The sequence below is a fragment of the Spea bombifrons genome, chromosome 10, assembly GCF_027358695.1.
Source record: "Spea bombifrons isolate aSpeBom1 chromosome 10, aSpeBom1.2.pri, whole genome shotgun sequence".
NCBI classification, from domain to species: Eukaryota; Metazoa; Chordata; class Amphibia; order Anura; family Pelobatidae; genus Spea; species Spea bombifrons.
The window spans coordinates 2,988,968-3,008,064 of NC_071096.1; the positions used below are offsets into that span (position 1 = coordinate 2,988,968).

At 43.3% G+C, this 19,097-nt stretch overlaps 2 protein-coding genes across 3 annotated transcripts in view; one reads left to right on the plus strand and one right to left on the minus strand.

Moving 5' to 3' along the window:
* KCNC1 (potassium voltage-gated channel subfamily C member 1) overlaps positions 1-2,683 on the plus strand; it is a 44,797-nt gene extending 42,114 nt beyond the window's left edge. For both annotated transcript variants that reach the window (XM_053449618.1, XM_053449619.1), the window contains one exon: positions 1,814-2,683. In XM_053449618.1, the coding sequence (XP_053305593.1) occupies positions 1,814-1,848 (35 nt within the window). In that variant the 3' untranslated portion in view covers positions 1,849-2,683. The remainder of the gene's footprint in view (positions 1-1,813) is intronic.
* A 2,910-nt stretch (positions 2,684-5,593) lies between these two features.
* SERGEF (secretion regulating guanine nucleotide exchange factor) overlaps positions 5,594-19,097 on the minus strand; it is a 31,699-nt gene continuing 18,195 nt past the window's right edge. The window contains exons 10-11 of the mRNA XM_053449368.1: positions 14,155-14,191; positions 5,594-5,887 (exon numbers count right to left, since the gene is read on the minus strand). Coding sequence (XP_053305343.1) covers positions 5,712-5,887; positions 14,155-14,191 — 213 coding nt within the window. The 3' untranslated portion in view covers positions 5,594-5,711. The remainder of the gene's footprint in view (positions 5,888-14,154; positions 14,192-19,097) is intronic.

Consider the following 19,097-nt stretch of genomic DNA (forward strand, 5'->3'; position numbering starts at 1 on the left):
TGCATGCTACGTTTTCAGCTCATAACAATCGGGTGGTATCACTATGGCAACAGCAATCACGAATCCGAGCGGTGTTTAGACAACGTGCCAAACGATATTGGAAAAAGACTCCGGGTCCATCGCTACAAACGTATCTGGACCGGCATTAGGATATTTATGTGTTACATTAACCCCTTAAGGACAATGGGCGGTCCCTAAACCCATTGGAAACAAAGCATTTTGAGCCCATACATGTACGAGCCTTGCCATTAAGGGGTTAAACCTAAACATATTTAATTCAATTAATCAGAGATTCATTGCAAACATTGAGTTTTCTACCCAATTTCAGAATTTCTCTGGTACGCGGTGTATAAGATCTCTAACGTCTCGCGATCAAAAATTCAGATTTACATGATATATATAAAACTCCAGCACTAAAAAAAAGCCTATTTTTGTAAAATTAGATCCTATAGATTTATGTTGCTTTGCTAGTAGATTTTGCTAAACAAAAAAAACAAAAAACATAATAATAATAATAAAAATAATAATAGACATTCTTGAAATAAAATGATTATATTCAGCCAAATTATTATTGGCAGATATTAAAATGTAAAATATATTTTAATATTTAAAAAAAAAATTTAATTATAAACAAGAGTTAAGGGTATACTTATTTATATATATTATTATATATATTTATTTATATTTAGTTACATTTTATTCCAATAGCATTCCAAAAAGAAATATAATAAATGTCGTACAAGCGACACGTTGGATACATTTGTATCATATGGAACATTTAACTATCCTTCTTGATGCTCGGACCACGATGTCTCCTTAGTTTTTCGTAGCCGATCCGGTGGATAACGTTGCCGAGTGATACGACTCTGCATGACTCTGCATGGGAAACCTCGGCTGGCTGAAAAGGCTACTCTGTTGCCTCCGTTCTTAGTCCATCCCCTCGTCTGATCCGCCGCCGCTCTACGCATCCCATCTTTCCCAACAAAACCGTTGACGAATAGCTATGAGAAATGGAAATTGCCATAGGACCCCCCCCTCCCCCGCTGTCTGCATCCCGCACTTTAACGCCTTCACGCGGTGGTCCTCGGCCCATCGTCTCGTCCGTCTTATAGCACAGATCAGTAACAGAGAACGGCGTATGAAATAAAAAGCTGTAACTAATCGGTTGATATATTCCAGGCGACTGAATTCCGAAGTCGTCGTATCTAACGGTAGCATCTTAACGAGTACGGTGCTATTTAACGGGTGACAAAAAAAATAAAAGACTCAGTAGAGATGACTTAAAAAAACTAAAAACGGGCATTATATTATTATTATTATATATTTATACTGGCGGGCCATATGCTGCATGATCTTGGTGAATAGGAGTAAGGGTAAGCCTCGTTCTTAAAATACAATGTATCGCGGTGGGAGAACGCGGTTATCTCGGCTGATGTTGGATCCGCTGGCTGTTCCGAAATGGGTTTCGCCATTTTTGGTGGAATAAGTGGAAAAAAAATGGAAGATTGGCTAATTCTCAGGATATATATATTTTTGAGCCATAGGAACAATGCAAGATGAAAAGTTTTGTTGCATGGGAGCCTATTAAAAGTAGAAAGCAATATTCAGGTGCGATGATATCCGAGTTCTGGCTGACTGCATGGAAATTTAACAAAAAAAGATCTAACAATACTCCGTTGGAGAAGAACATGGCTGCCTCTGCATGTCTCTTTCTTTATTATTATTTTTTTTCCTTTCTTTTCTCTCTTTAACATAAAAAAAAAAACACCTCTGAACGTGGAAGAATGTTAAGCATTAATTGTATTCTTTTTAGGCATGTTTTTACAAAGGGCGTCTTGTCATTGCTAAATATATGCAAACAGAGGCAGTCACGGCGAATGAATGAGAACGCTGGACACGCCAACGACAGGGCCACGTTCACCCTGACGGAAACCTGCGAGGACCCTGCGTACATGCGCAAGAAATGCTGCTCCGCGCCGGTGTGATGGACAAAGTCAAGTGAGGTTTTTTTTTGGGGGGGGGGGTCTTGTTGTGGATACCAGTTCTATAAGAAGATAGAGGCTTTTTTTTTTTTTTCCTACGGCCAAAATGTAACAAAACTGTAGAAGATTTTTTTTTTTCTTCTTAAATGACCTTATTTTGTATTCATTTTGGGGTCCGCATGGATTGCATGATGGTAGAAAAACGAAACAAAAACAAGAAAAAAAAGACAAAAAAGGAGAAAAAAAAAGGAATTGTACGATTTCCTCGAGAACTTCAAATATATATTTTATTTTACATACATTATGTAGCAAAAATGTAAACATTTAAAACTGTATATTTATTGGCTATGGGTGGCTTTTTTTTTTTTGTATACAGATTAATAACACTCATCGGTCATATTGACCATGCCTACATATTGTATATCATCGTTACATGGACATCAAGGACTTCTTCTGTGTACGTTTGACGAACTTTTCCGTTAACCCGTTTCTGTTGGCATGCTTGTGAAACAAAAAAAGGGGACTTACGTTGGACCCGAGAACAGCCGCTCTAGGATACTTTCCCCTCATCGAGGTCCTAATTGTAATTTATCGGTGTATAGCTCCAATATCCTTCATAAATTATTGTTCTTATTAAAAATACTCAAGATGGATTTCAACAAAAAAAAAAAAAAAAGGAAAAAAAATGTGTTCATTTAATGCTGAGACTTGAAGTATTAAAAAAAATTAATAATAATAATAATAATAAATAATAATCAGGAAATAATTTTGTTTAAATGAGAACCAAGAACAGCAACTGTATGCAATTTAATAATTCTTGAGAAAAGAATGCATGCATAATGTTATGCAAAGATAATTTAGCATGAAATAAATTTTATATCATGGTTTTCACTGCCTGCTGTATATGGTGCATAAAAAGGTTATCAACGAACAAGAGAAAAAAAAAATATATATAAAAAAAATAAATAAATAAATCAAACCTGGAAATGTGAAACGCGTTGGCGTCTATAGGGAAAATTACCAATGTCTGGAGGAGTGGATGGGTCTTAAAGGAACGTAGACAACCAGCAGATTGAAAGATGCTTTCTTAGCGTAGAACGTCCACCTTTATAGCTCAACGGCCACTGACCGTCGGCCTGGCGGGTAACCCATACCTTATAGCGCCTGGTAAGGTCATTCGTCGCTTGGATTTGGCCCCTAGCTTTCAAAGCCTCTGTAATTGCTCATGAGAAATAAGATTACATATTTTCACCCTGCCTGTATAATCGAATGAATCCGGGAGGCATGATCATTCACTCGCCCTCTCTTCACACTAACCTTGTTTACTGGTAACGATGTAACTATCGCAACGTTACGCTATAAACACGACTCTTACCTTCTAAGCATTTACGCTTTCTACCCACTATATCGCTGCGATAGGGAAATATCAGTAACCATCCTCTGCCTTTTGATTTAATTCTAGTAAATAAATAAAGCAGAATAAAAACGATAAGAATGGAATAAAAAAAGATAATACGGAATATCGCAATATTGTGAAAAACACACAAAATAATATGTTTAAAACCGGAGGAGAGCCTTTGAATCTCAGAATATCGAGGCACCTCTATTCGTGGTTCATATGTTCGCCTGGAATGCTTAACTGTCATGTGACACAAAGCCATGCACTGATAGGCTGTTGCCATAGACTAAAGAGTTTTTATTAATTATTTTATGTGTAATGAATGTTCTTTTTTAAGTGGAAATTAAGAAACATTCCCCATGAAAATAGCAAGCGGCGTGGTGTTCTTCTCAGATGCTCTGCAGGCTGCTGCCGTGATTTACGGCGCTCATGAATTTGCCCCGATCAATAGGGTATTTAATGCCCCGTCGGCATAGATTTATTTTCGCAGCTGTTCTGCCCGGCTATTTTTACAGCGCATTTTGACCTACGTGCCATGAAACTCGTTCTTCAAGTCATGTGTCTAATTACTGCGAATCCTGCTCTGTGCGAAGACACAAGAGCCCACAACCATTTCCGAAACAAGTTGCACAAAAGTAAAAAAAATAAAAATATATATATATGTTTAAAAAAAACATCACCCCAGACGGAGGATAACCGCCGGGCGAGTTCTGGTTATATATCAAGGAATGGGAATGTATTGTGTTATTAAAAACATTCAAATGCTTTACTGAGAAGGAGGTAGATAAGTGGAAGAGCCTCCCAGCGGAAGTGGTAGAGGGTAATACAGTGAGGGCATTAAACATGCATGGGATAGACATACGGCTCCTGAATCTAAGACGAGACCAACGACTGATTAAGGTTTGAGTCTTTACAGCAGGAGAAACGGGCGACTAGAAGGGGGCCGGATGGGGCCGATCGGCAGGGAAATTCTATATTTCTATGTTGAATAAGCAAAACAAGTTATGCTATGTATACACATTTATTATACTGTCCTGTTTATATTTAACATGGTTATTTTGGTGGTCATGCCGATTGCATCATCATCTTATTATCGGAATTATTAAGTCATGGATGAAATCAGGAATGCTTGGTTGCCGCGTGACTCGAAAGCAGCTTCCTAAAGGTTTCTTTAAAGTGCCATCGATGATTTAACGATACATTATACAGGGCCAGCTCAGCCCTTCCCGCAAGAGAAGCTCCCCAGGGTCCATGCTTTATAATGGAGAATGAAGATTTAGGCACATGGAACGTTCAGCTCGGATCCCTGTTTAGTGAATAAGCCCCACTCTCCTTTCTCTACCTGCAGTGATGAGATGGAGCTGCTTTGTAACGCAGTCAGGTAAGCGTCTGAAACAGCTGTCAAAACACGTGAGTAATCTGATTGAGTTAGTGGAACTTTGCCAAATCGTTAATCATATCGTCTGACTGTATGGGGGGGGCAGCAACATTTTTAGCAACATGAATGTGAGTAACGTGCAAAGCAGAGTCCTAAGTAACCGCAAACTGCAACTGAACAATAATGACTAAATTACTAGAAACGCCGTGGTTCTTCTCGGGTTTAATCCAATCTCAGGTTGAGGTCAAGTTTGTATCTTGACCAATGACGTGGCCGTCACACGGAGAACCGACCGCATGGAATGTATGGAGCTGGAAATATTCTTTTTGGAAACCACGGGAATTTAGTAACAGTTCACATCCGAGAACAGGAATATTGAATAAGGTGATTTATGTATAAAGAGAGATTCTTGGTGCAGCCACCAATGGAATGTTTCTGATTGCGAGACATAACCGGTCATTATACGTAACACCCAAGAGTTCCTCGTACTTTGCCAAAAGAGACAAAGTGAGGATGACTGGTTTCCATTCCATTGATACATGGGGGTTAAACACCCCTTCCTACTTCATCTCACTCTCTATAGCGCTCTGATTTTAACATTATCTCTCACAAATCCACACTAACACTTTTGAAGACATCTGCCCAAGCTCCACCATAACGTATCCAGGTTCCACCATGGACCACATGGACTTATATCACCGCTCAGCTATCGTTATGTTGGACTTGAGGACTCGGGGCTCCAATGAAATGGGGTCTGACTGTATATCACAACCATATTTTAAACCGTAACCCTTAACAGACACTCGGGAAGTTCAAAAGGTCTAAAGCAATATGTCGGGTTAAGTCTGTTTATTGCATTGTTGGGATGTGATACATGACGCCGTTGGAATGAGTTGTGGATGGTTCGTTCCCGACGTTCTTCTTTACCCGAGCAGCCCCTGGACATATAATTTCATACAATCTGACCTGAGGTTCTACCAAGAGTCATGGAGTGTCCGGCTCCGCATCCAATCAGCTGGATATCCAGAGACACCGGGAGGCGGATCGCCGTCGGAACCGATACGTCGGTCTCCGATCCGTTACCGCACATCCCGTGCTCATTCCATCCCCACGAATATAACTCGTTACCTTAAAGAAAGAAAAAACAGGGAATGTGTTAAAAAGCTGCGAATATCTTGTGTTATCGCTCTTGAGGGTCGTAGGGCGAGTGGGTCAAGCAAGACCCACAGTCATTCCGGCCTGTGAGTGATCGGAGTTGTAATTCGATGGTAGTTATGAGGACTCGGGTTACGTAGGGACCCAAAAATGTACACAGGTCGACAGATTGGGCCGTTTTTGGGGGGGTTGGAAGCGCGTGGCGAAGTCTGTGCTCCGACCGCCGCCGAACTGCTGTTGGAAGCAAAACTGAAATGACACGAATAGCATCCGACAGGCTGGACGGGAATTCTATTTTTGTAGCCGACTGTATGAATCCGGATAATGGGCGCTGATTCCGCGCTCGCCAGCGAAGGCTTTCGGAAGGATATTTCCCATAAAAACGGAAAAATACTTGATACTAATTGATACAAATAACATACGGCGCGTTCCGAGACAATAAACCTTCCCCAACCACCTAGAATTACAATTCCAACTCACCAGCAGGCGTTGAAGGACCCAAGGGTTGATTCCCGTTGGCCGTTAAGGGTTAATTCATTAAACCAGTATTTACAGGAGAGCTGAACCTTTCCTTATCCATTATGAGCTGGCCCTGCATGATGTATAGTTAATACGGGGAGGTTCCTCCAGGTCATTTTACTGATTTACCTATACATTATACAGGGCTAACCCTGAAGGGGCTCGTTGGGGTCAGCTCTTTATAACTCCGAGTTTAACGAACACACACCAGGCATAGTGAATAACCCCCAAAACCAGATCTTTAATTACCCCTCATTAAACCGCAGAGCCGGATTTAAATGAATTTGGATCTGATGGCGTCATGGCTACCCTCGCCATGTATGGAAATAATCCCATTTATTATTAATTTGTCCCCAAAATCACGTTCCTCTTTGGATGGGGTTTGAAGTCCGGTCGGAGGGTTTTCTTGTTCTACCGCCAGGCCATTTAAATCCCGATGACAGACAGTTACGTCCAAATTGAACGCTCTCTCTGAGAAAGGAAGGAGCGCAGCGCTGGAAGCCACTCCGGTCTCTGAAAAACGCAGATAACCCTCTCCGCTGAGCGCAGGCTTTTTACGAGAGATCGAATCGCAGCCCAAGCGCTCTCCGCATAACGCGAGTCCAAAGCAAAGGCTTCCATCGTTACTGCAACAGCCGATAAAGACCAACAACCCATATATTCCATTAAACAAAGGCAAAGTTACAAAAACGTGTCTGTTTCCCTCCCTGCTAACACCAGCAGCGTTTCAATGCATCCAGACAGAAACATAAAATAGATCGGCCCCCATTCAGCCCCTGTGTAGTCGCCCGTTTCTCCTGCTGGAAAGACTCAAACCTTAATCAGTCGTTGGTCTCGTCTTAGATTCAGGAGCCGTATGTCTATCCCATGCATGTTTAATACCCTCACTGTATTACCCTCTACCACTTCTGCTGGGAGGCTGTTCCACTTATGTACTGCCCCCTCAGTAAGCTGGGTATTCTGGCGGATGGGTTGAGCCGAGAGATCCTGGAGCACATGAAGGCCAGCGGGTCTTTTGACAGCAAATCTCATATAAAAAATAACTATTCATTTAAACCTCAAAAGGCTTTAGAGGGCAGAGAACGAGGTCAAGACTTTTATGCCGTCGACAGCAACCACTGAGGTTAATAGAACTGAGATCTATTTTTACCCTGGGTGCCTTACAAAGGGCTCCTGAGCTCTGATGATTTGGGGTAATTATTTATTCCTCTAGGCCGACGAGGAGGCTATACCTCTAACAACCCTCCTGGGGGGTTGAAATGTCATTAACCCCCGAGATATATCTTAAAGAAGCGGGGCGAATGTCTTTGGTTACAACTTTTGGGCATCAGAAGAAGCAGAATTTGCCCCGGTGAAGTGTCATTAAAAATACAGATTTATGTACATTTTGGAACACGGCGCACCTGCCTTCAGCGAAACAGCCACTGATTTTAATGTATTTATTTTCCGATCGGGAAGGGCAATTTGGGTTAGAAAGAGGCAGTTTCATTCCACGTTGCAGCTGTCTGATTTGCTCGTCTCTAACTAGCGGCATTGCCGATGCACTCAAAGGCTGCTAATTATACGATTAATCAGAGATGATTTTTCATGAGGATTTTTTTTTTCTGATAACAACTTTTTTTTTGTAAGAATTAGCATTTTAAAAAAAAAGGAGCCAAGTTCATAAAAGATACAAAAAAATGAGATGTGAAAAAAATACCATCATCCGAGAAACCTTATTGGCCAAAAAGATGCGAAAAGGTCATTTTACACACATCTAATCACGCTAACACTGCCAAAAAGGTAATAGCAGCGTTAAATGCCTTTAAGGGGCTAAAAAGTCTTAGGGTTAGTAAGTACTGACCACGTAAAGGCCTGAGGTCCTATACCCCACCTTCGTAGTCTTGTGTGCCCATAACCTTCTCATATTTTGAGATTTTTTCATATAAAAAAATATATAATAAGGTTTTGGGGGAGAAGAATTAAAAATTGCGCCGAGGCTACATATCAAGAAGAGAAAATTTGACTTTGCTGTTAAGGTCTTCCTTGACTATCCCGATACATCGTGACAACGGATTCTATGAGCCGCTACTCGGAAACGCCGGGAGAAAGGGTTAACGCGTCCCCGGTTTTCCAAGTCAGTAAGCACGTGGCTTATCACTCAGTCAGGCTACAGGGAGCAGCGGAGCGGCATAATTCAATCTGCGGCACCGACCCAAGCGAAAGTATTTTTAGTAATGAATAGGCGAAGGATGCAGAATGGCAGAGCGATGAATGAACAGCCATCTCCTTCACACAGGGGACGCGCTTCACAAAGCCCCATCTCCTAGGTAGAGGGGTTCGGAGGGCCGCCGCGTTGTAAATCACGTGGTTGGGAACACACCGAATTTGTCACTTGTCTCCCCTCTGGCTTCTCTAGAAATAAACCTAAGCTAAATGCGTCGTCAGTAGGATTTCTCCACCCAACCCGCTGCTTCCTCCAGATGGGACCTGATGCCTCCAGGACCGCGCCGGGCATCCGGTCTTCCCACAGCCCTTAGCTTGCAGAACGTCGAGCAAACGCTATTATTTAATAATAATAAATAAAATTCACACTAAGCTTTGTTACTTTCTAAATTCCATTTGTGTTTAGGATACGATGTTTCTAAACGCAGCACTGCAATTCCTTGACACAACTGACCAAAGCTTAACTTTCCATATATCTCTATTTTATATTGGCTTATGATATCATATTTCATTTTTTAATTCAAATTTTCTCTTCATTTTTCTGCTTTTTTTTGGAATGCACTCGTTTGTATCAAATAAATAATAAATAAATATAAAATAATATCTGATTTCTGTATCATGTAAACCAGAGACATTTAAAGGCCAGATTTCAAATATCGGGGTAGAACAGGAGATAAGTGGGTTTTGGTAGAATGGGAGCCCCATCCAATTTCTTCTATACCCTTTCAGTATAGAGTTATGCCATCGCCTACTCACAATGTTTTATCTGCTTATTTTGTATTATCATTATTGTTATTATTATTTTGTATTTTTTATTTTTTTATTATTATTTTTTATAATTTTTTTGTTATTTTTTTATTATTTTTATTTTTTTATTATTTAAAAAAAAAAATTCAAGGAAAGCTTAGGAAGACGTGTCAAATTATCTATACGGAGGTTACAGAGGCAAAGCATAAAAGGGTTAAAGTATTTCTAGAAATCCAAGCTTTCTATCACAAGATCTTTCAGCAGATGTCCGATCGATACCGATTCTCTGGACACTTTGCCATCTGACCTTGAGACTGCGCTGTGATTTCTCGACTGTGCCAGATTCTCATGCACTAAATTACATGCGCGTATTTACAGCTGTGACGGGGCTCGGCTGGCTCCTCTCATTCCGCGCGGTTACAATTAAACCTCTGAATGCTTCGTTTTTGAATGCGCTCATTCACGTTTCTTTCCTTAACTGCGCAGCATGCTTCAAATATTGATTGCATTATTAGTTTTCCTCTTTTTGGGGGTTTTGCATCAAAAACGCTGGTTTGAACGCAAAACAAAACAAAGAAATAAAGATTTTGGTGAAAAGTAATACTTTCCTCGTTGACGTTATTAGCTTCGATGCTGCGATAACGTTTAATGCTGGGATAATTAGGATCCTTGCGTATGGATAATGTAAAGTTAACCCGGCATCTGGCAGAAAGCAGAGTTAGACGGAAAGTATAAAGCTGCCGAGGCAGAGAGATGAATTAAACAGCTGGTCTGACGTCAATGACTTCTACTGAACCAGAATGCGAGATTCCAGAACGCGGGGCGCTGTGCGGACCACCAGGCAGGGGCCGCCGGGGTATAGAAATGGCTTAGACAATGGGTAACATTAAACTATACATTATGCGGATAGAATTCCTGGGAATTGCGCAGTCTTCTAGTCTTCTAGCCCAAAACGTAACACACATCATCTGGCATGATGAGAAAACTAGTAGACGAGGAGCTGTTTTATTACTCGCAGTGTTTGAGGGTCTGCTATTCCCTCCATGACGGTGGATTAAAGATCTTGGGTGAACGAGGCAGCTTTGGAGCACGGGCTCCGCATGGACAATAGGCAACTGCTGTTAAGAAAAGGGGGAAACGGCTGGAAATGTGGGACCTCGGACAGCTGTGACGCTCTCCATCATGAAACTGTAGACGGCGTTTAAAGAGTAGTGGAGCTCCCCAGTTGGGGCGTTAAAGCCGTCAAGACAAATATTGGTGAAGGACTGGTACAGAAGGAAGGACTGGCTTGTTGCTTTTTTGTTGTGGAAATGTAGATGTCATAGAATGAAAAGATCAGGGCCATGTCTTCCAGAAACCTGGCACCTGCCCAGTCCCCGGCATTTAGCTGCCGCTTGGCGCAAAAGGGGCTGTCGGATCAGCAGGGTTATCCCTTTGGCCCTTTCGGATCACCCATTCGGTTCCTTTAGGGAATGAGATATCTCAACAGAAAGTAGATGGCACGGTACGGATCAAATGATACTTTCACGTCCCTAAATATTAACCTTTCGGCAACCAGAAAGAAGCGGAAAATCTTATGCTGTACCCTCTCCTCCTCTGGCTCGCAAAGTGTTAAGCAGTCCTGAAGGCTAGTAACTCCATATATCGATACATTATGTATGCAATTCCAACTGCTTTCAACGACGGGTCCCATTGCAGTGAATGAAAGTCAGTCTTCGCAATTCCCGTTGCTATGGTATTAATCAATATTAAAGTCTATTACATTCTGCTGAATACTTTTTGAGTTAATCGCCGCTCGCCAAAAATCTTCGCATCCTCTTTTGGCGTCCACTTTTCACGCTCTATACGAAAAAACTTCGACGGCAACATCTCTGCTTTGTAACAGCTTAAAAGAAGCCAATTTCTGGTCTGAAATTAATTTAATTATATATATAAAAAAAGCATTAAAAATAAAAAAATGTTCTTGTCCCCAACACTTGTCTCGATGTCTACTGAATCCACCAACCTGTGAATTCCGAATCTTTACTGCTCTTACTGCTAACTATGTGACAAATGTTCAGTTTAACAAAGACATGGAAAGTACGACCAGATCTCATTGTGAAAATTGGAGGAACGTACTGATCTAAAACCAATTTCGCTATAAATGATGTTTTTCTTTACGTTAAGAGTTAAAGTTGGATCTTTTATTTAATAACACTGCTCCTTGTTTCTGTAACGACGCTCGTTCCCTTTGATGAAGGTGAATTCTCCTTTCTTCGCTCTCCAGGGATGACTGTGTCTCCTCCGTACAGCCCGGTTGATGAATATGTCCCCGGAGAGATAATTGTATTGACATTGAATATATTAGCGTGAAAGTTGTCACATTTTATCGTAGGTGACACCTTCCTGGGACAAACAAAGGACTTTTAATGAAGATACTTTGTAAAAATACATTGTGTCAACAAAATGGTGACTCAAGAGAAGAAATCAGAGTATTTTACTACAAAGAGGTAGAGTAGATGCTTTCACGTACGGAAGGTCCTGTGGAAATAAAATTCACTTAACCTCGGACCGGAGGACCTTATCAGGGTCTAGGGACTGATCCCCGGAGAAGACGAAGCCCAAGTCTGGGAAAGATTGTGGGGTGGCCTTTTGTGATGCCATGTCATGCAACCACATCGGTCATGGCGCTGGTGACCACTCCTCAAACTGTCCTGACCAAATTGGATCAGTTGGCAATGCCCCACCTGGACCTGGCACGTCGGTCGTCCTATTGCCTCCTCTGCTGCCCCCCCCATAACTGTTTGACTGTCCACAGAGGAGGCAACAAATTGTGTTAAAATGTCACAAACGTCTCGGAAACATTGTGGCAAAGATTGACAGCTATCAAAGGCAGGGTGCTCTTTCTTAAGAGGGGAGAGTATTTTCCTTGTGTGACGTCATCTACAATGTAAGAATTTTATGGAAGGATGGTGTTTAGGGGATTGTCCTGTGTCCCGGGGGGGGGGCACTGGAGGCATCTACCATGGATTGTTGTCTTTATGACCACTAGACTCAAAAGCCTCAAAGCCTAAAAGTAAAAGGCTATGGGGATGAGATGTTTCGAGGGCGAGGTACTGTGTCAACCGTTTATGGGTGACCTCATATGTGCTACCTGTACCTGTTTATATACAAAACTACATAAAACAGGGACACGATGTTTTATTTGTATGCTTTTATCTCGCCTTTAATAAACTAAAGAGCTACAAAATATATTATTATCACTTAGAGAAGGAACGAGTAGAGTGTATACTTTGTATCATTACACAGCTTTATGTTCTGTCCTTTCCTATACAGACTCACCCTATTTAAATATTTCCACCCCGGTGAGAAAGCCATGATGTAGGCCACGTCTCGGCTATGGCCCTGCCACGTCTTGCAGCGCTGGATAATCCGGGGGAGACAAAATAAGAGAAGGGAAAAAATTCCCTCGGCCCCAGCAGGATGTTTCGTGTCTAATTAATGAGGGAATAGATTACCAATAAGAGGCTCTGCGCTTGTCACCTGCACGGGCAGCGCGGCGTATATCAGAGCGTCGTCAACACAATAAGAGCGTCATAAAAAACGAGGGACGTGCTTTATGGCTTCCTCCTTGAAAAAGACAGCTGAGCGGGCGAGGAGGGGAGCGGGGGATACGATCAGCCGTCATCGCGTTCCCAAAAGAGAGAGAGATCCGAGTTCTAGAGCCTCGCACTCGTCTGTGATTGGTGTCTCGGAGACACGGCGTGGACATTCGGTGGCAGTAAATGCCAAAAAGCAAATCTCTTCTACTCGCAATCCCCAAAACACAGACGCAAAGCTGGATCTTTTGGGGCTTAGCCGTTTTTTTTTGTTATGATGGTCGGTGATGTCATGGTCGGTGATGTCATGGACAGTACAGAAGAAGAGTTGAAACAGGGGCGTGCGGCTCCTGTGTCCGCCACTATCCGTCGGGGCCTGACTTCACAGGGAACTGACGGGTGCCGGCCGGAGTCATGTGATCACTGTGATCACCAATTACAGCTCTTCCATCGCTAGGGTACAAAGACTTTTGATGCAAATCAGGAGGATAATGGAGTCGGAGTCTTAATCCTTAACTAATAATGAGCCTTAATGCTCTGTTTTATGCCCCCTGTAGGGTAATTTACCCCCCCACACACACACACACACACTCACACTCCCTGTAGATTGTCAGCTCTTTTGTGCCAGGCTCTCCCTGCCTTTTGTTTCCATAAATCCTCATTGCCACGTGATGCACTACTTGTTATGTCCTCATTGTACAGCGCTGCAGAATATGATGGCGCTACACATAAATAATAATACTGCAAGTTCTCGATAGAACGAACGGCCGCGTAGAGAAGAAACCAATCTAGAACACCGGCTTTCGCCTCTCCCACATCCAGGCTGCACAAGGACGCCGTCGGGTTAAAGACAAATTGTATCAACTGGTGTTGGGAGAATTACCTGCCAAACGCTCCAGAGATGTCAGAAAACAGAGAGGCTTTTAATGACACGGGGAGGAAAAAGAGAAATGAAAATGCTTTCAAATGAGCTATTAAAATAGGTCATTTCGCTTTCCCGATGAAGGTGTTGGTGGCCTCTGCTCACCACGGGGCTCAGCCTTCAACCCTTCGGCGTCTCCTATGTATTTACAGCTAATCAGGCGTATATATTGTTACCGGGATTCATGTATAATCAATGGGTTATCCTTAAAACACAACCACGTGCTACATGTTTGAGAAATTAGAAAGAAGAAGCCAAAGGATACTCACCGCATAAGGCTAAATTATGTTCAGATCCACAAGCGATCTACGGGAAAAAAAATAGAATGTATGTGAATGTTTACAGAAATGTAACTTTCCGTCAATAAGTTACCGTTATATACGACAAAAAATGAAACATCAAATAAATCACTTCTCTTTCTCCGCGATTCGTCTGCAATACTCTGGCCTCAAAGTACTTCCGCAAAAGGGGCAGAGCCACCATGGGGACAGCCTCTCCTTTCATTCCTCCAATCAGGGGAGAGGCTGTGCGCGGATGCTCCGCCCTTTCGCGGAAGTACATGGATAACAGAGCTGATATCGGAGAGAAGCGGACGAAGACAGAAGACAGAAGAACAAAGAGAGGCAATAGAAGTAGAGCAGCGGAAAAGGAGACAGGGATACGGAAGCGGTAGGCGGAGAAGGTAGGGAGACAGAAAGTGTGAGAGAGTGAATGAGAGTGTGAGAGAGTGAATGAGATCAGCAACTTAACAAAAGGGGAGGAATAACTTAATGGTGAGAAATATTCATGTGGATCCTGAGAACATGAGGTTAATATAATTGCTCTCATGGCACACAAGTGGGATGTTGATTCAAATAAGTTGATAAGTGAAGCTCAACAGAAAAGTGAGTTTTGGGGGAAATTCCTGGAACAGCCTTATACTGGGAGCACTGGCATCCACTGGCATCCCCTTGTACTGAGACACAGTGGTACAGCCTTATAGTGAGGACTCTGGCCTCCCCCTGGTACAGCCTTATTTTGGTCTCCACCATTATACTTCCAACGTATACCACAGTCCAAGCTGGGAGGCTGTTCCATGTATCCACTGCCTTTTCTGTACCTTTAACATTTCCTAATTTAGAAAATCCGCTTATAGATTACCAAAGACTACTGTGTCCTGCGTTAGTTAGTGAACCCGGCCCGCTTTTGCATCCTTCTTTCCATTTTGCAGAGTCTTGCCTCTTTCCCTCACGCAGAGTCTTTCGTTGCCTCAACCCAGAGTCCAGGCAATGCAAGTACAACTCCCAGTGAAGTCATGAGCTTTATGCTTTATCTAACCCTTAGAAATGAGCGCTAATTCCTTCCTACTGAAAAGCTGTGAGCAGTTTACTTCGTCTCTGCTTCCCTTCTCCTCGCAGAGCCTTGCGCTCTCTTCCTTCTCCTCGCACAGCCTTGCGCTCCTTCCCTTCTCCTCGCAGAGCCTTGCGCTGCCTCCCTTCTCCTTGCAGAGCCTTGTGCTGTCCCCCTTATCTTCGCAGAGCCTGGCGCTGTTTCCCTTCTCCTCGCAAAGCATTGCGCACCCTCCCTTCTCCACGCAGAGCCTTGCGCTCCCTCCCTTCTCCTCGCAGAGCCTTGCGCTGCCTCCCTTCTCCTCGCAGAGCATTATGCTTTTCACCCTCCGTTAGTGTTAATGTGGAATCACCTGTCTGATTATAGTTACTGTCACTGAGATAACTGTTCTGACCCCGCTGTCACGTGATGAGAGGGGAGTACGTTCCCCGCAGAGCACAACGCTGCGCACGAGACCCCTGACCTCAACAGGGAAATACACGGACGTAGCCGCATTGGCCCCGAGAGAACATGGAGTCTTTAATCGGAAGGGATACCTTTTACCGGGCCACCAATAAAAACATGTAGAGTCTCACGAGGTGCGATCTGATGACCCGAGTCTCCTAATTGGTTAATCTCGCCCTATAAAGGACGACGATAATAAACCCAGCGCAGCCGGCCCCACCGCGCCTGCGGCTAACGTCGGGCTACACTGTAGCCATCGGAGAATCAGCTCTGGCAATAAGGAAAGAATTCCGTGCGCGGCCCCCGGCACACCTGTGAGGACATCGCGGCCTCCTTTAATATCAACACTTGTTTCGAGTGCGGCCATTTTTAAATGCAGAGCGCACAGCCGCGGCGCCCGCTCCCCTCTGGTGGCGGGGGGGCATCGGGAGCGATTTTCAAGCCGCACGGATTGGGGGAAAACGAGGGTTTAAAGGTCGCTTCCATGACAACGCAGGAAAAAAAGGGGGGGGTCTAGAGACTGAGAAACGCATGGAGGTCTCCGAGGCTTGAAAGCAACTGCAAAATGGGAACGAGGGGAGGGAGAAGCAGGAATAATGATCCTGGAAGTGGAGCACGGGCAGGGGGCAGAGAGCTGCCGAGCCGAGGGGTCTACTTAACCCTTTGAGTGCATGCTCTTGGGGGGTCAGGGGGCTCAAAGCTCTCGTTTGGATTAAAATAGGCCGGGTGGATTCCAAAAGACGTCAGGAGAAGCAGATCAGCTCCTCTGCTGTTCTATCATTAAATGGCAGCTTTTTATTGCGGGTATCACATCAGCGCCTCGTTACAAGCAGACATACAGAAAGCGCAGGAGCTGCCAGACAGCCTGTGGTGAGGGCATCCCGGGGGTATCTCCAATCCACGCACCCCACTAACTTAATTAGCCATCTCACTGACCTGGATCCAAGATGAGACCGAGAACTGATAGATAAGTGGAACAGCCTCCCGGCAGAAGTGGTAGAGGTGAATACAGCGAGGGAATTTAAACACTTGATGAGGCCAACTTGCCGGGAGCTTTAAGGTTTCTCTGCCCTACAGCGGGCAGAATTTTAAGGTGTGGATCCTTCAAGTGCGCCTCCGAGTCACGCAAGGATCATACATTTTGCTCCCCAAGTCACATGTAGACTCTTACGTGCTTTACGTGAGACATTTAAACACGGCACACTGGAACATGTTACAGATCATGACCGCAACCTGTGATCGGGTCTGAAACAGGGGCCATGAGATAAGCGTGAATTGTCGTAGACAGCCTGGGGCGGGACTGTTTTTTATTTTATTTATTTGTATTATTTTATTTATTATTTTATTTTTAATTTGTTAATATTATTTTATTTATTTATTTATTTATTTTTTACAGTGCCAACAATTCCCACGGCGCTTCTTACACTCATTAAAGGGTTCTTACACGTACATTTAAAGGGTTCCGTCAAAACTAGAGCTGACAGACTAAGACGAACTGATACATTAAGTAAAGAAGGCTCGGCTGCTAAGCTTACAATCTAGAGGGTCTGTGGGAGTATAAGAGATTGACCCTTAAATTAATACATGAGACCTGGAATACTAGTATGTAGTAAATGAAGCCCCCCCATCAGCGGGTAAACATCTCAGCCTTTATCAACTCAACTCTATAAAATCTTCCTATTTTAGCCGCACGCAATAACTAGAAGCGGATTTAAGCATTTTATTTTTTTATTTTATATATAAAACGGATTAATTTTATGGCCGGTGGGCTAATGTGACCTTTAGAAAATAAAAAAAATATATAAAATTCTATATTTGGAACATGCTTTACAGCTCAAGCCCTGAAGGAAGTCTTCAATAAAACCGAGTCATCTGTAAAGAAATCGCTGGAAATAAATGTAGCGTCCGCGTGAAGCTGGCTAGCGGAAAACACCTGATTCCTAACAGACACTGCAGATGGGGAAAAAACAAACATTTATTTTCAGTGGGAAAACTGAATTAAATCCAGTATGAATTTAAACGGTCAGGAAGAGCGTGTAATATAAAAGGTTTTACTTTACTGAGAGGGTGGTAGATAAGTGGGACAGCCTCCCAGCAGAAGTGGTCGAGGTTAATATAGTGAGGGAGTTTAAACATGAATGGGATAGACATACGGCTCCTGAATCTGAGTTTTCTTTTTAAAGCTAGGGCGAGTGTCTTTAACCCATGTGTAGACAAACTGTACATTTTCCATGGTTCAAAAGTTTGGGGTCACTGAGCTGTTTTCATGGAAAACAAGAGAATTTCTGGCTGTAACATAATTACAAACTTAAACTTGGATTAGCGAACACAACATGCCATTGGAACCCAGGAGTGATGGGAGTGATAAAGGGCCATTGGAACACAGGAGTGATGGGAGTGATAAAGGGCCATTGGAACACAGGAGTGATGGGAGTGATAAAGGGCCATTGGAACACAGGAGTGATGGGAGTGATAAAGGGCCACTGGAACCCAGGAGTGATGGGAGTGATAAAGGGCCATTGGAACACAGGAGTGATGGGAGTGATAAAGGGCATCTGTACGCCTATGAAGAGATTCCATTAAAAATCAGCTATAATAAAGCACAACATGCGCAGAAGGTGTGTTTACAACTTCCTGCTTGGGCTGCCAGTAGGATGTTATTTGCACTGAGGAATCGTTGGAAATGAAGTGAAATTTGCATAAAATGTTCCTCCTGAAAACAAAATTTGAAATCTGCCACCTCCTTCTTGGTCTGATGTTTAGTGCCACTGATTGGCTGCTGCCAGCAGCCAATCAACATCAGGAAAGGACTCCTAAGGAAATAATTGGGAGCGCTTCCTGTCTTGTTAGATCCCCAGAATGCTCGCCGGGTGATTGCCGGGAAGTATATCACATGGCATGATCAGCCAATAGCTGGGGGTGGACCCCACGGACATTTAAAGGGACTACTCATTAGCATTGAAGCGCATGTGATGGCTGGAGGGTCCCTTTAAAGACAGAAGAACCTATCAGTTATGCTTTTTTCTCTTCTAACATAGTTTGGCAGCCACGGGGTGTATCCTGAAGCCCCCCCCGCCGGTGATTTATTACAGGGTCCCAGTTTATGTAACCGTTTAATCGAACCGTATCAACGACGCAGTGATAAGGAGTAAAAAAATAATAATAATAATAATAAAAATATATGTAAAAAAAAAAAAAACCCTTTCTTCAGCGTCTGCGTTCACAAACGAGGTTAATGCGATCGTGAAGCTGGGACTGTCGGGGGGGCGGCGTGACTCACGGCTGGCGCTAAAACGCCTTTACAACCCCGTTATTAATCCAAAAATAATACGGCTTTATCGCCTCGTGAATCATGTTTCAAAAATAGCGACGGGGAATACCTGTCCGTGGAGCAGAATACAGATTACCCGCTGCGCGTCTCGTCCCCGACACCGAGAGG